The 18,322-nt window shown below is 34.8% G+C and overlaps 1 protein-coding gene across 1 annotated transcript; it reads right to left on the reverse strand.

Moving 5' to 3' along the window:
* Positions 1-11,093, reverse strand: LOC123542422 (uncharacterized). Its single transcript, XM_045328288.2, has 9 exons — positions 11,056-11,093; positions 10,629-10,679; positions 8,218-8,303; positions 7,207-7,278; positions 5,881-5,998; positions 4,397-4,491; positions 3,027-3,098; positions 1,485-1,641; positions 1-207 (listed from the first exon to the last, which is right to left on the reverse strand). Exons 1-9 carry the CDS (start codon positions 11,090-11,092, stop codon positions 92-94), a joined length of 804 nt encoding a protein of 267 aa, XP_045184223.2. The 5' UTR covers position 11,093; the 3' UTR covers positions 1-91.
* Between the last annotated feature and the right edge of the window lie 7,229 nt (positions 11,094-18,322).

Below are 18,322 nucleotides of genomic sequence, written 5' to 3' on the forward strand. Positions count from 1 at the left end.
TATATTTCATAAAATCGTATTTATGATTAAGCTTAGTTAAATGACATAAGTTTTGTTTAAAGACAACGAAAAGCTTGGCATTTTACTGTATTTAACAGTATCCGCAGTAGTGCTCACAATTGGCGTTCTGCGCATGCGTCTGGTCTTGGCATACTATACTGGACGCAAGTTTACACGTAGCTTCCGCTGTACTATCCACACAAGCAGCTGGAATGCAAAGAAAAAGAAAATATATGCAGGCCTATAGGAAGGCTACTCTCCATATGAGCCGTGCTATGGAAAAACCAACATAGTGGCTTTAGGACCAGCATCGATCCAAACCAGCATGCGCATCCAAGCAGTCTGGCCAGGATCCATGCTGTTCGCTAAAAAAAGTTCGGAAGTTTTGAAAATCCAGGGTTAAATCAAATTCTGCACAATTCTGTACAAAAACATTTTTAATCCGCACGAGCAGGGCTACCTAAAAATGTAAAAAAAAATTCTAAAAGTTTCCCAGAATGACTATTAACATTGTGACGCAATCTCTTTGCGCATGCATATAAATCTGGCAAAATTTGGTAAAAAATAAATAAATAAAAGTCGCGAAATAAAAAGAAATTTTTGTTCTATATAAAAAAGATCAAAACAGGTATATTTCACTCGTAAACACCAATGAATTTTGCATCTCAGGTTGACTTCTATAAAGATTTTCTTTTTATTTTACTTAAGAGGCAGTGAAACTGCTTTTTGAAATCTTACAAATGTATATACTTTGCATTGCTTAACCGGAACCACATGACTTCAGCATGCAAACACCGGAAATACAGTATCTGTCAGAGGACAGCATCGCTCGACTTTTCAACAACCTTGTTAAATGAATGAATATAAAAGTAAAAAGGGGGCATACTTTTGCCAAAATTCAAAACAGAGTTACGGAACAAGTACAGTGCTTGTCAGCTCTCAGCTCCCCACAGTGGACAGTTGTGTAAAGTCTCAATTCATACCCATCGGTGAGCTACTGTACGATGCATATCAGACAACCACAGTGTACAAGTGTGTGAAGTTTCAATCCATTCTCAGTAATGGGTACTGAGAAACTAGCTTATATACAAATAACCGAGAACCGATAGGTCGAAAAAATTAGGCGTAATTTTTGTAAAACAGCAAAAAAGAGTCCTACATTATGCGCATTGCATGTCAGATTATCATTACGAAGAAGAATGTGGATTATCTTTTTTCAATCAATTACCATATACGGGTACTGAGATACCAGATTACACACAAAAACGTAAACAAAATGCATAGTCAAGGAAAGGAGAGCAAAAAGAAAAAATAGAGTTATTGAACCTGTGCAATGTTATCGGTTTATCACAGAGAATAAGAGTTAATAGTTTTAATTCATTCATAAGTTTCTAGCTTACAAACAAAACTTTACCAAATCGGAACGCCGACGCAATTAAACTAAAACGAGTAGTGGAAGGAATATCATTCATGCAGGCACATACCTGTTGTGCCTGCCGTTGTAGGTGCAACACTAACACTTCCGGTAGCTGGCTTTTGTTGCAAGTCACATCGTGTATTACACAGGTCTCCTGAGCAGCAGTTAAAACAGGTTTTATCAGTAGGGTGAAAGTTGCTAGCCGTGAATACTGTGTCACACACCTATAATAATTTCAGTTAGTCAAATTTTAGTTTAGGTTATACTAGCTTTAAACTGAATTTTGTTCGATTATTCTTATCTGATTATCTCTCTAACTTGATTCTAGATCTAGTGGCATATGAGAATTGAGAATTGAGACCCATGCCCTCTGGGTTGAAAAGCCGGTCATCATCTAGATATTTTAGCATGCTATTACATTTCAAACATAACTTTTGTTGTACAGTCAGCCCTGCCCTAAAGACTACCCGTGAACAAATAAGACATGACAATTTATATTCTTTGTCTCCAAATTGTGTTTTTAGAGATTTCATCAATCATTGTCACAGCAATTTTTATATGCCGTGATAACGTCCTGTACCCGAGTTCAGTGTTGTTATATTGCCTTGTCCCTTTGTATCATGGGGTCCATTCAATAACTTTATGGTAGAACTCCGCTTAACCCTTACCCGGCTAAATTTATATAATGAACTTTTTCATCTTTCAGTTTGGATAGTACCATTAACCATTAACTGTTAAAAAGGTTGCTAACCAAAAGGATACTGACTTAATCGTCTCAAAGGAAGAACCAATAGAGTCCAGCATGATAAGGGATAAGCCACTAGGTCACACCGTATAACGGCGCCAGTGATGACAGATCAATGCCTGGATGACAGAGAACATATTTTGCAGACAATTAATACGTAGCTAAGTTATTTGTTTGTAATTATGATTTATTTAAAGAAAGGACATTTTCGTTCTCAGGAACCTGTTGTCTATTGACTGGAGACAACAGTAGGTACTTCTGGACTTGATTTTCCAATTACTGAAATAATGAAAATATTCAAACTTCACTCGTGGCTAAGTAACTCTTGAAATATTTTATTTTTATACCATTCAATGAAAATTAAAGCCACATCCAATGACGCCAAAAAAGGGTTAAAGTGATAAGCAGTTTTAGTAGCAATATAAATAGCATTTTACTTTCATTTATTTTTCAACTTTATTCAGTTGTTTTTTTAAAAGCGTAATTTAAAATTAATTATCTAAAATGCATAAAATCACCTGATTATCATATCAGAGAATATAAAGTTATAATACTTTAATTTTCTTACTTTATTCAATTGATCTTTAAAAGCGTAAATGATTATCCAGAATGCATAAAATCACCTGATTACCATATCAGAGAATATAAAGTTATAATACTTTAATTTTCTTACTTTATTCAACTGATATTTAAAAGCGTAATTGATTATCGAAAATGCATGAAATCACGTGATTATTACATCATGTTATATCAGGGAATATAAAGTTTCTAACACTATTCATGCAAACCAATATAACCAGCTACATAGCGGGTTATGCTTAATTCTTTTCATTTCTGCCTCTTGTAGTATCTATTCAGACTTACATGTTTTCCAAAGCAGCCAGTTTGCCTCAACAAGGTAAAGGATGGACTCTGCTTAAATGTTTCAACGCAGACCTAGATTAGAAAAATAACTTCTGAGCATCATATTACAGCTTTTTTCCATACAAAAAGGTTAATTTAAAGCTGTTTCGGGCACATGTTTTTTATTTTGCATAGCAATTCAGATCGCAAGGTTGTGAGTTCGATCCCAAGGGAACATATTTATTCCATGACGATTGGATCAAAGACATTTGGTTTGGAAATCAATGGTCCTCCATCTCTGATATATATGTGGAGAAGTTGACAGTTACTTTCGGAGAGCAGGCTAGTACTGGTTCTTAATCCGGGGACACTGGCGCTAACCCTCTACCCACCCCGCTTCCCAACCTCACTCCTATTCCTACCCTAACATACACAAAAGTTACATCAATGTCGATACATGTTGGAATATTGTACCAAAATAATTTTTCTTTTAACTGTGAGTGATACACTATCATTTGCATATCCCATCATCTGTATATGTTAATAGCGTTAGACTCTCACCCAAAATTTATTTATAAGTTAGGTAGTTTTGTTGGAGGAGTCAGGGACTGAGCTCACAATCTACTGTTTCGTAGTCAGACAGTGTTACCAATGGACCACTGCATCCGCTCTTGAGTATCGGAACATAAGGGCATCTGTTTTATATGAGGTGGTATAACCCCTCCCAATAGAATATATGTGTATATATTACTTGATTTGTTTCAGAGCCAAGCAATGAAGACTTCCTTGAAAGCATGAGAAAGTTGTGTGTTATAAATAGCGCGGTCTAAAACAAAACATACCGCTTTATTCTGAAACCCTTATTGTTATTTAGAACAGTCAAGTTAAGCCCATCCTTTTTCCTAACTATTTAGTAAATGGAATAGAAATGGTGTAAAATATTAATCAACTAATTAATTTTATTGAAAAAAAAAACACACAAAAAAACAAAGCATTTATGAAAAATGTCATGAGCTAAAAATTATGCTCACTCGTCTTGTTCCAATTTACTATAAAAGCAGAAATTTTCGCGGCGTGTAAATATCCGCCATTAGCATAATTCAAATTCAAGTATGATACCGTTTTCACAATTTCGCGAATATTAAACCTCATGGACATACTCAAAATTGTGCTTTTACAACAGGTCGCAAATTATATCGCTGGGACAGACAGTTATGTCCACCCTCTAATTTATCTTTGGAAAATATAAGATACTTAAATATTGGGAACAATTTTCGTACTGTTACAAACTTTGTGAAAAGTTTGTTCATTAACTGTTACGGCATTACATGATTAAATACTCTTCAAAAAAGTGTTTTGAACGTATATCAACGAACAAACACATATTTTACCTCGTCACGAGAGCATTCTTTTATTTTTGTGCAGTTCTCGTCCTTTAACTGGTCTTCACACTCATAACATATAGGTCCTCTATTCTGGGTGTAGTCTGAAAAGACAACAGGTTTACATCTGGTTGCTGTCACTTCCATTATCTTCCTTTGTATTTATGCGTACATGATTCAAAACGTCGTCATTTTATTAATGACAATCGGCAATTTCCGTGAGATATCGTATCCTCCGTATATAATTTCGGGATCCTTCGGCCACAACAGAAAATTATTTTTCTTAAGAACCGAAGAATGCCGAAATGGTATACGAAGTTTGCGTAAACGAACGGTAATTACCGATTGCCATTTTGGGTCCGTTCGGCAATTTCGATTACGTATTTTCCGGAAGCGATATCGGCATTTCACGGTTTGTAGGTCATGTCCTATTACATGAACACAGATAATATGTAATTGCACGTATATAGTACCACTTGTAGCTGGTAAGTTAAGGTACTAATAAACTTTGATAAATGTGGCAGTTGACCTCAATACAATCGACACTGTGTATTTTCCAATACAGGTAAATTCAATATTTGCTTTACAATAGATCTATGACGCATTATCTTTGAACACCCCTGGACTTATTGGACTCAACCGACACATTATCAAAGCTTATTAGTATTTTATGAATAAGGAGTGGCTGTAAGATTACCGCATAATAAACATAAAAAAAAAACAAAAAAAAACAAAAAAAAAACAAAAAACAAAAAACAAAGATGCCTCTCACGGAGTGAAACGACCGGGGTAACAGATCTCATCTAATCAAGTAAACTAATTTGTTAAGGATGTTACAGATTTACGTTACAAAGCTTTGAATAAATGATTCAAAATGTCATCTGTGGCCTAAGCTCAGCCTAGTGTTTACTAATTAAAAGATAATTTAAGCAAGGTACAGTAAATTTAAGTTGTCTTAATAAGTAAAATACTTGCCAAACAAGCCGGTAAATATTCAGAAAATAATAGTTCCGAGGTAGACTAGAACTAGGTCTAACAAACCACCAGTCGACTGGACATTTGTGCCAGGTATGTTTCTTACTCGAAGATCTGACGTACGTCACTTAAAATTTTAAAATACTGAGTCGGTATCTCGAGATACAGTTTAGAAATCACGAGATACTTCATCTAAATTTCGACATAGTATCTCCAAATTTCGAGTTGATAAATAAAAAACGCACCAAATACTCTACCGTGGGGAGTATATTTGCAAAAAAAACGGAAGCGGTCCCAAAGAACGCTCCGCAATCTCTGTGCAGTAACGTATTCATATTAGGTATTCTTCTGATGTAAATATAGCTCCGCGTGCCCCAGATGTCCGCAAAACCGGCGAATGCCGAACTTGCATACGGACTTTGCCGAATGCCTTTACATGTCTACTATCTATGCCAATGAAAAACTAGCATAGAAATATTGCATAGAAATATTTATTTTCAAGAATAAAAAAAAGTCACCTTTATCTTGACAAAGATTTGCCTGGCACCACAGAGAATCGCAACATCCATCACATACAGGGAGATCACCAGCTCGTCTGAAGGACGATCTTTTACCCACAATTCCACTGGAACATTGCTAAAATATGCAATAATATCTATAATCATTCACTAGGTACTATTAACAATATCGTTTTACTTATAAATTACTAATAAGTTTTAAAATACTTATTCTTTTTATAACGATTATTTCTATGATACATGATGACAGTTATGTCAGTTAACCTTTACCCTGCTAAATTTCTAAAATGGACTGGTCCATAATTCAATTTAGGCAACACTATTTTTCATTCGAAGGGGTGTTAGCTGAAAATTTACTGAGTGCAGACCATGATTAGCCTGTAAAGATCTTGGTTTCCACTGGTCTCAATGGCAGATAAAATGCAAATTTTACAAAGAGAAATTCCTGAATATTTTTTATTTGTTATTTAGTCCATATTTTGAAATGTATGATAGTTGTCAAAACTGATCTATATTTTGAATGTCATGTCAATTAAATGATCCTTTTTGATAATAGTTTATGCCTAGTTAGACCCTGGTTTATTGTTTTCAACAATTCTCCTTTATTTCGGAGCTATCTTAGGATTGAATAGAATATATAACATGGCCGGTATAAACCTTTGCAATAAATGGGTATTGTACAAAACAATTGCTAAATACCTGTAGTTGCCTGAAGATTTAATAAATACACGAGATGGTTGGTATAAACCTTTGCAATAAATGGTATTGTACTAAATAATTGATAATTGCATGAAAACAAATCGCACAAGGGCTGTTAATATACACCAATGCTGTATCTAAAAATAGGATTTTCCAGTAAATATTTGTTTTGTTTGTTTGTTTTGGGTTTAACGCCGTTTTTCAACAGTATTTCAGTCATGTAACGGCGGACAGTTAACCTAACGAGTGTTCCTGGATTCAGTACCAGTACAAATCTCTTCTCCACAAATAACTGCCAACTTCCCCATATGAATCAGAGGTGGACGACTAATGATTTCAGACACAATGTCGTTTATCAAATAGTCACGGAGAACATATGCCCCGCTCGAGGATCGAACTCACGATCCCGCGATCTGTAACCAACGCTCTTACTTACTGAGCTAAGCGGGCGGGCTAGTAAATATTTGTTGATCTTGAATCTTATCATACCAATTAAAATATCTCGTATAAGATGCATCCTTTCTTATATATATGTTAACACATGGTAAGTAAGATACGACAAATTGTGTCGTAACATTAAATTCTTGAAGTTTATACGCTGTATTGTCTGTTTATCAAAGAACAAACCATTTTATCCCTGCATCCCATCTCTCTATATATATGTCCAGAAGTTGATACAATTTGCGTAGAGTAACACACCTACAATTGCAATAGTATTCAAAGTTAAATTCTAACTCTTACCCTGCTAAATTTCTATAATGAACTTGTCCGTATTTCAATTTGAGCAGTACCATTAACTGTTAAAAGGAGTGCATACCAAAAAGATACTGACTGAATGGCGAACAATGCAGATCATGATCAGACTGCGCGGATGTGCATGCTGATCATAACCTACACTGGTCGTAAACGCACAATTAACCGTGTCCAGCATGATAAGGGCTAAGATGTCTTTAATGTGTTTGCCAGATGGACAAGGAGAAAAATTCAAGCGTTGTATGAGTGAGTGAGTTGTGTTTTACGGCGAATCGAAACAAAATGGTCAAATATCGCCGAAACAAGCGTTGTATATTCTACGATAAAGAATGATTAAAGTACAATGACCGGTGGAACAAAATTATGACGGCAATTTTACCGCGTGAAGCCCAGTTTTTATCAAAATATTTCTATGACAACGGGATGGGATTTTTAAACTTTTATTCAGCCTAACGCCCTGATTAAGTTCCCGTGCCTCTGAACATGGAGCCGTATAAAATATACCAAACGAAGAGAATCTGATGTAAAAAATACAAAAAATACAATATACCTAGTAAGACTTATTCAAACTATTCCACTTACAAAGTCAAAAGAGTAAAATAAAGATAAGAATATGCATGTTTCAATGTGAAATTCGAATTTTCACCACAGATGACCGACAGCATTTGGTTCAAATTTTAAAGAAGACAGCTTCCCGTGCATTGAAAATATAACACCAGTAGTGTTTTTTTCCCCTACCTTATGATCTGAAAACAATGCTGGGAAGGCCTGTCGACCACCCCATATTTCTCAAAGTTATCGTTTATGATAACCCAGTAGTAATACACTCAGATTATATAAAACAACTTCAATTGCAGTTTGATATAAAATTTGAACAAGACAAACCTCGTGAGACCCACATTCCTTTACTTGATCACAGTCACGTGCACTTGGTACGTCTGCGCATTCTAAACAGGTCAATCCGGAAGTGGCTGTAAACATAAATGACGTGCGGCCAAAAATCAAGGGACAAAAATCTATATTTAAGGGACTGTAATATCGAAGTCTGCAATAATCAAACGTTTGTCGGAGGTCCAAAAAGTTTTTATAATTGACTTTCATACCACTCAATAAATTGTATATTACATGTCTTTAAGAGTGTTCTTCTTGATGCTCTGTCTTCTGCAAAGGCATTGAGTGCATACGTAAAACAATCATTGTTTGTCGTTCAGATGCTCTTATGGTATAATTTTTTCGCACCTGAACTCCAAACAATGATTTTATTGTTTATTTACGACTCATCAGTGTACATACATATAATACAACATAAAACATCATAATTAAAATTAAAATATGAATCTATAAAACAGTATATGCCACTCTAAGCAGAGACAATAATTATTCTGATATCGTAGACATAATTCACTTACATTGAGCAACATAGGTAAGTGTTTTAAAATAAAAATATAAGGAAAACACCACCACTAATAAGTTATAAAGAGGAAATGTCTTAAAAACTGATAATAAAGTGAATTTATAAATGGGTGTTACTATGCTAGATAAAACAGGTATAAAACATTTTTTTCTGTATTATTCTTAATTAATCATATATTACTGATTATTAAAAATATTTTAAAAGTAATCAAGATAAGAAACAACCTAACACTGAAGATTTCTACTAAGATAAACTGGCTATATATTACAGGATTGTAAAAAGCCTTAAAATACAATGTTGGAATACACTTTTAAGAATGATTGAAGAACTGGTATTTGCCAAAAGCATGATAATTAAAGAGTAATAATGCCTAGGAAAAACCAATATGTAATAACCAGCCCATAAAAGTCATTGCAAATTAATCAATATTCTACAACAATGATTTTATTCAACAATATATATAGCTCTATTTCTTCTTTAGAAAACAACACAAAAACATACAAATAAAAGCATTAAAATGGTCTTGATTTTTGTAAATTACATCCTTCAAGTGTAATAATCTCTTCTTGGACCCCGGTTTATGCGCAGATGAGCTATAATGAGAGAAGTAGGACCTGTTTATAGGCACTGTTCCTCACTTTAACAGCTAGTTAGATCACAGGAGTCTGAAATTCTATCAATAAGACCATAAAAATCTGTCTTTACAAAGAATACCCCCTATATATATAAAATAAACACCAGGAATGAAACGTCAAAAACCCAGGGTCCCCTGAAAATACGCACGGAACACAGGGTGATCGCAATTTAACGAGCGTAGTTAAGAAATAAACACTAAAATACACCTACCACACCCGACAACATTTAAATCTGATACACTTTACAAGAGTAATCAGACATTTTCTGAGGTTTTTTGAGATTTTCAACTGTCGCCGAAGCCATTCGCTGACGTCACAACAACAACAACAATTACAGCGCCGAGATAAAGATAACATACTTTTTTTATCCTTTAAAATTTGTACATCGAGTAAATAAGTATTAGAATATTTATATGTTTACATCAGTCAATAATATCCACTAGATTTCTTTTGCAATAAAAAGATAATTTACAAAATTTGATTGGGAAAACCCGTAAAGGGAGGTTACTCTTGGGATAAGCCATTTACGATGCAGCGGAATATCTAAATTTCAGTAGGAAAATTTGATACTTGGTGTACAATGACTTTTTTATATGAATAAAGCAATATGAAAATGTTTGTTATGTAATTTGAAGGTAAGACAGTACGGGAATTGATACTTTCTAATTTTATCCCGGCGCTGTAATTGTTGTTATTGTTGTGACGTCAGCGAATGGCTTCGGCGACAGCTGAAAATCTCAGAAAACCTCAGAAAATGTCTGATTACTCTTGTAAAGTGTATCAGATTTGAATGCAGTCGAGTGTGGTTGGTGTATTTTAGTGTTATTTTTTAACTACGCTCGTTAAAGTGCGATCACCCTGTGTTCCGTGCGTATTTTCAGGGGACCCTGGGTTTTTGACGTTTCATTCCTGGTGTTTATTTTATATATATAGGGGGTATTCTTTGTAAAGATAGAATTTTATGGTCTTATTGATAGAATTTCAGACTCCTGTGGTTAGATGTAAATTGTTGAGAAAATTACTGCAATTTCGCAAAATTACCCTTTTTATTAATCAAAAATCAATAACTTTGAAATTTTTGAATTCATTCCCAATGTATCATCTGGTAAAAATAAGAATATACGATATATGCTAATACATACGCTACCTCAATTTTTTGCCGCTTAATAACTAACACTATTGAAAGAAAAACTAGCAAACTTGAAGCATATTCACTACACAAATTGCTTAGTAATACATACACATACCTTTTATATTGCAGAACAGAAACAAAACCAGGGTTACGACTGGGACCACCACTAAAGAAAAAGGAAAATATACAACTGTGAGAATTTCAGAGCATTAAAGACAAGACAATTAGACAAATAGCAATATATCGTGCTAAATAAATACATGTTTAACTGTGTTGTGAGAACGAAGCTAATGCCGGTTTGTCATCATCTTGAAAGTTCCCTAGATATCTGAGAAGTCGACTTCATTATACATATGCAACAATACTAAAATACTGTTGAAAACGGCGTTAAACATAAAACAAACAAACAAATATACACGTAGTATAGTGCATTTTAATCGCCCTTTTCTGGGTGGGGTTTAGCGACGGTCCACTGCGTTATTGTGCAGAATATGTAGTATATTCAGCATTCTGATATCTTATTCACTGGCCATCTACCTTACACTGTAACCGTTGTAGCTTGTCTTTTGATATTACCATTATCTGCAAAGCTAGAGATTAACTCTACACCGCCAAGTTGAATAAAACGCACAATACATAAAGTGTAGACCGTGACAGGTAGTCTATGTCTATGAAACAAGACTAAACAAAATGTGTCGTTTTCTTATCTGTGTCATCAGAAATAACAGGATACACTTTGACCTGATTCCTAATTAAAAAATCAGGATGTTTCCATTACTGTGAAATCATTTAAATTCGCTGGCATGAAATTTCGCGCAAATGTAAAAAAGGCCTGTTTCGCGCGGGCTTTAATTCGCGCATTTTCAATTTTAGAAATTAAAAATGAATTTAAAAAATAATAATAGCGCGGTCTTAAATTCGCGCATCGGTCTTAGCGTGAAATACGCGAAAATTCGTCCTACGCGAATAAAAATGACTTCACAGTAATTTAATGTTCTATGTATCTGTGAGGGTTATTTCAAATTTTAGTTTTCACTGCAAGTAGAATAAATTTATGTATTTCTTTAAAGCTTGACAAAGAATAGAAAAGCGTTATACATTCCGCGACAAACAATAAAAGGTAAGTATAGATTTTTACAAATGGACGAGTGAGAACATCTTGACGTCAATTATGACTCCAAATAGTCGCATGATACCCGGTTACTGCCTGGATGAATAAAATTCAGCACAAGTGTTATCACAATGATTTAATAAGCAATTTACAATGACAAGAATCAATACTTTACTGTGCTTTATCGTTTAATTTGTTTTGTTTGTTTGTTTTTTTTTTCACGTTTGACGCCGTTTTTCAACAATATTTTTCAGTTATGTAACGGCGGGCAGATAACCTTACTAGTGCTCCTGGATTCTTGACCAGTACAAACCTATTCTCCGCAAGTAACTGCCAAATTCCTCACAGGAATCAGAGGTGGATGACGACTGATTTAAGACACAATTGTCTTTTATCGAATCGTCACATAGGACATACGCCTCGTCCGGAGATCGAAATCACGACCCCGCGATCCGTAGATTTGCGCTCTGCCTATTTAGGTGCGTGGCCGGGCTTTATTGTCTTATATACAACTGTTAATCATCTAGATACTGAAATATTTAACAATTCAATTCGGGCTAATGCACTCGCATTTGAACTCTGAACCGTTATATATCAGACAATAAACAACATTTGATTATTCAATAACTCAACGAAACGTTTAATACATAAGTTATAAATAAAGTTCTAATGTTTTGTTGAGTAAGTTATTGTACATAAGTTGTACTTACTTCTTTTTAAATGTAAGAAAACCAAACGGAAGAAAAAACTGATTAAAGTTGTCAATAGAAAGAATTGTGTAAGAGACGTCTTATCTCTTCCTAATTTGAACTTCTTATCTATCGGGAGCTAAATTCACGCATAGACCAATAGAATGGCAGGATACGATGGCAGTACAAAAGTGACCTGGCTCTGATGGGTGAATTTTTATTTTGCTATCGAAACAATCGGATTTTGTGTATACATTAGTTCATGGAGTAGAAATAAGTACTGTCCTGATTAGAAGTATAGATCAAGAATGATAGTGGCGAATTTATCACAAGATAAAATGACAGTTAATATAGACAGTAAATGACAAAATGGGCAAAATATTCTCGTTTTTTTCTTTTTGTGTGTGTGTGTGTGTGTGTGTGTGTGTGTGTGTGTGTGTGTGTGTGTGTTGACATCTGCAGAAAACCGCGGGAATGTGTGTGTCCGAGACAGAAAGTCGAGATAACAAACATAGCCCAAGCGCTTCTGCTGACGTTAATATGTATACGAAACAAACGTGTATTGTCGCTATTCTTGCATATTGAAAACATAATGACCACGGCTAAATCTATCGTTTTCATATGTGATGAAGGTTTTTAAACGATTTTTTATCTCTCGTTATTAGAAACATGTCATTGCCAATAATTTTGCATATCACTTAAAAATAGGGTAAACAGGAGCACAATTTCAAGAAAAATAACTTTACATTCGAGTTATTTTTAAGTACAAACACACTTCGAGTACGGATGAATACGCACGTAGTGACAAGCTTTCAGACTTTTTATATAAATTCTTGAGTTTGGATTAAAACATGTATACCGACTGATACTTACCAAGATCAATAATATACTTACTAAAAAGAGAAGGAACAACAACAGGGTTATTAAAATAGTACCTTGATCTGTTGGGCCTGGATCCCATTAAGCGTTTGCGTCGAACGGCATCACTGAGGATCATGGTACTGCTTAAATAGCCCTATTGTTTAATAAATAAAGTTATTGATTTTTACTGAAGACAAATGGGTGAAACTTTGAACTCTCTGACGCACGGGATGTCGTAACGTCCTCATTACATCCATTCTGACGCCATATTTGACGTCAAAACTAAAACATTTTTTTTCGGTATCCGATGCGAGTTGTGTACAGTGTTTGATATTTATATAGATAAAGTAAAGCAAATACATGATTTAGCTGCACAAACAATCCTTTTGTATTAACCTCGGTGATCGTAGATTTGTTTTCCACGTCCTTGTACAAATATCGCGTTGTTTGATCTTATAGACCACGGGTCTAGACGGACAAACATGGAAATCAAACACTTACCAGTTATGACTATCTGGTACGGATATTACGTGGATATCTCCCGGATATGTAATGAAGAAGAAGAAGAAGAATAGTTTATTTCACAAATTAAGAATTTGGGCCATTATGGTTCCTCGTCCACAGATCTGTTACAACCTAATACAAGGTAAAACAACAACAACAACAACAACAAAACATATATACATAATATCATTTAATGTAATGTAAAATCTAAAGAAAACACATTTGATAGTTTATAAAGTTAATAGTTTACTTATATCTCAATCAATTAGTTTGTGTAATTAGTTAGAAAAGCGGTAAAAAATGCAATCATTGTGTGGTAAGGATGCCAGTTACGTTTCAGACATAATCGGTCATGATGAAAAGCGGAGTTTATCTTAATGACCGCAAAGTATAGCAAAAGTTCCTTCAAGGGCAGATCTATATAAATATATAACGATCATCTTAAAAAAAATGTTTGCAATGTCTGTTTTAAATATTGGTCATCAGTGTGTGCAATCCCAGGATCGAACACAGGGACAAGACTATTCTACCTTATTGACATTCCGTACCTCTCTGTTTAAGCGGTCCCGGGGGCGTTACATTTTGCACCAAGGATGACTGTAAAGATTTCTTTACAAAAAAAAAACTAAAATTTTGAAAAAGAACTGTTGTTTTCTACTGCCTAAAATGTCAAGTCCGCTATTTCCAAAGTATTTACGCTAACATTAGTTGTTACATCCACCAACAAAGCAAATCCATTACCACTATCAGTTGAGTACGACACGATGCGACAATGTCATTTCTTACCGGAAGAAGAAGAAGAGTAAATACAGCGATTAAGAAACACTGGCTATACACTGTAGTGTTACCATTCGATGCGTGAATTTGTTGCGCACAATTAGAGGATCACAAAGGGGTTTGTTTTCACATATTGACCATGCATTTGAAAGTAACGACGTATGTTAACCTTTTGTGACAAATAAGACTATTGGCATGTTTAAACAAAGTCACTTTTCAATCCTCGGTTTTAGTAATATGTAATCCACAGAGGGCGTTCAGCCAGAAAAACGCCTCAATTAGGAAAGAATAATTTTAACGTCAGGTTATTTCTAAGGTCATGGAGTTTGATTAGCCAGCCTATAATGACAACAGCTTTCAAGGTCAGTTGCTCAGCCAAGTGTGACTTACCAATTTAAAGTGTTCCTTCTCAAGAGAATGTAGTTTATGTATCTTTCTTACAAAAAGAAACCCGAATAGCCGTTTCTTTCAATCATTGAACTTACTTCTACCCATTATTTTAATTTCCAATGTACATAGTTATCATCATGCATCTGTATAATAAACCTACAGTGCATTGAGATAATACGCGCATGCGTGGTACTATTTTTGTATAACTGCACCTAAATTACATACAAATGTAAATGCGTCCTTCTAGGGTAAATATTTATGTGAAGAAATGCTACACATTTAAAAGTCTGCTCAACATGTGTATGCACTGTTACTGTCCTTATCAACCTGAAACGGCGGACCACGATCGGCTCGTGGGTGCTAAAAAGTCTTGTTTATTTCCGATATTCCAAGCACTTTAGTTGTGTTTTATGCAAGAATAGCGATAAAATAGAAACGAAGTGGAAACTCCTTAAGTTGCTCAACACAACCACACGCGCTTGTTTCGGGCTGTTGGTGCAATCACTTGGGATTCTGCAGATGTTGTGACATGAGGCATTTTTAGAATCAGTTACGAAAAACACTGTACCTAGATAAAATTTATATTTTTTTGTGTAAATTATGAATCACTCTTATCACAAACGCTACAAATGGTGGAATGAACAAAAGTTCAAATGATTATTATCATTATGATATTCGTAGTGACTTCCCCTGTTTTCAGCAATGAGACTGGGTTTTTTTGATATCCTATATACAAAAGGCTTTCAGTGTTACCAGAATAAAAACATTCCGCACCAACCTTAAAATCTTCTTTAGCAGCTGCTTGGTCATGGGTTCTGAGTCTTATCTTTTCTTGCTACGGATTTTGAACATTTCTCAGACTTTATTGTCTTATTGTCTTGAGTAGTGAACCCGTGAAGGCATTCGACAATTTCCGTACGATTACGTATCCTCCGTATGCAACTTCGGCATTCTCCGGCTGGTTGCTCGTATTGACCACATTAGCAACCGGAGAATTCCGAGAAAGCCTTACGAGAGTACGTAATTCAACGTGAATTTTCAGATGTCGTAACGCGTTCATTACTTAAAAATAGAATAAAATCTGAAATGTAGATCCCTCAGGAGCACCGAGAACAAGACAAACAGTGAAAATTGAAGATTCGGTTTGATTGAGTCTGATCATGAGCAGTAATGGAAAATACAATACACTCCCCCTAGCCTGAAAACACGGTTATTGTCCTTCGGATTGTTGGATCAATGTGATTAAAAACTATTCGGTTCCAAATATTTTTACACTTTCGATGGTGTATGCTATCTACGGCCATTTTTCCTTTTTAGCTGCACATATTTCCGCATGCATTTTATAGTTATTTGTATATAAAACACCCTTAGGTTGTATTTTAGGATCTACTTTCTGTCGAAACACGTTGACTTAATTTTCATATCTCTCTCGTGTGTTTTTTTTCTCGGCGGGGTCGCGGGGCAAAATGGCAGAAATCAACCACTGTAGATTTGGTCGTGGCAAAAGTGAAGTTTGGCACCAGAAAACTCCACGCAGCTCATGCTATATACTGAGCGTTGTAAGGAGGTGTCCTGCTGTCTTCATCTGCAATTATTTGTTTGTTACTTCTATACTACTATCACTATCATTGTAATCGTAACGTAACGTTTGCACAGACGCTGTGTACGTGTAAGTATTATTATTTATTTATATTTATATCTCTTGTATTATAGGATATGGTAGTTGTAAAAAAGTGAAGTTTAGCATCAAAAAACTATAAAAACTCTGCCTAATGATCATTGAAAAGCGGTGCCCTGCTGTTTGTGTCTTCAAGTATCAGCTATACTGCCTTTATTTTTAGCAATAGCATCAGAATTTTAATCGTAAGCCGGAGTGTATGTGTCCGATTTACATGTAATGAAGTGGCAGCTGTGTTCTTTGAATGTTGTTTTCTGTTGGGCTTTCATTCTCAAATTTGATTCAATTAATCGTAAAGTTTCAAATATTTCTCAAGTATTTCACTCAATGCCAGTTCTGTTCTTTTTCTGCACACGAAAAATGCATATGCTAATACGTTTTAATCAAAGACGACCCTCACAAAATGTAAACTTTTAAAAATCAGTTTCTGCTATGCTTAATGTTGCCTGAATTGTGCATATTATTTGTAAAGCAAAATAAGGTATGTCTTTATTATTTTAAAAGTTCTTGTTACCGAGAGAGAACTTTTTTTTATATAATCGGCATGTACAACCTCTTCAGAATGAATAAAAATAGACAGACTTAAATTTTTAAGCCAGCTGGATGGCTTACGGAAGGTCGGTGTTTCTGGCTTACGGAAGGTCGGTGGTTCTACCCAGGTGCCTGCTCGTGATTAAATAATGAACGGAGGGGCACCTGGGGTCTTCCTCCATCATTAAAAAAGCTGGAAAGTCGCAATACGACCTATCATGTGTCGGTGCGACGTTAAATCCAAAAAAAAAACGAAGTCTGACAATTTTTATTCATTCTGAAGAATTTGTTGTACATGTCGATTACATAAAATATTTCTCTCTCGGTAACAAGACCATTTAAGCTAATATCTTTGTTATATACAATATGGCGGATTTCCTGTCGATCTATTGAAACCGTAATTCACCTATGATTACACACACTCGATATGCAGTTCGGCTTTCTTCGAACGTAAAAACTGTATCTTAACATGCACTAAAATTTCCGTAAAATCTAGAGAACCGGAATCAAATTAGAGAAAACGTATTTGGCCAATTATTTCTTAAAATGCAAAATGAAATATCTGTCCTTAGAGAGGGGGATTTGTTCTTCGGGGGTAATGTTTCCAGAGGCTGTACTGTATATTGTACTTGTATTTTGTGTAACTTTTCGGTGTAATTATTTGGTGTTTACCATTTGGTGTTTCTCTTTTGTCTTATTTTTTAGTGAAGCCACTCGGGGTCATTGTTTGGTGTATCCATTTGGTGTCATTATTTGGTACGTGTTACTCTTTGGTGTTGATATTTTATAAAATCCTTTTTGCGTATCTCTTTTATGTAACTTCCTTTACACGTTTAGTGTAGCTATTTAATGTTACTTTTATTGCTCTTTTATGTAACATTTTGATAAAGCTTTTCGGTGTATCTATTTGCTATTTCTCTTTGGTGTAACTCTTTTGATAAAGTTTTTCGGTGTATCTATTTGCAGTATCTCTTTGGTGTAACTCTTTTGAAAAAGCTTTTCGGTGTATCTATTTGCAGTATCTCTTTGGTGTAACTCTTTTGAAATAGCTTTACAGTGTATCTATTTGCTGTATCTCTTTGGTGTAACTCTTTTGAAAAAGCTTTTCGGTGTATCTATTTGCTGTAACTCTTTTGATAAAGCTTTATGGTGTATCTATTTGCTGTATCTCTTTGGTGTAACTCTTTTGAAAAAGCTTTTCGGTGTATCTATTTGGTGTAACTCTTTTGATAAAGTTTTACGGTGTATCTATTTGCTGTATCTCTTTG

The sequence above is a fragment of the Mercenaria mercenaria genome, chromosome 19 (assembly GCF_021730395.1).
Source record: "Mercenaria mercenaria strain notata chromosome 19, MADL_Memer_1, whole genome shotgun sequence".
Lineage (NCBI taxonomy): Eukaryota > Metazoa > Mollusca > Bivalvia > Venerida > Veneridae > Mercenaria > Mercenaria mercenaria.

Coding starts and splice junctions, on each gene's coding strand:
- LOC123542422 (XM_045328288.2), bottom strand. CDS start 11,092: ATGGTAATATCAAAAGACAAGCTACAACGGTTACAGT. Junction 3,099..4,396: donor AAGAATGCTCTCGTGACGAG/GTAAAATATGTG, acceptor TTTCTAATCTAG/GTCTGCGTTGAAACATTTAA. Junction 1,642..3,026: donor CTGGCTGCTTTGGAAAACAT/GTAAGTCTGAAT, acceptor AAATTATTATAG/GTGTGTGACACAGTATTCAC.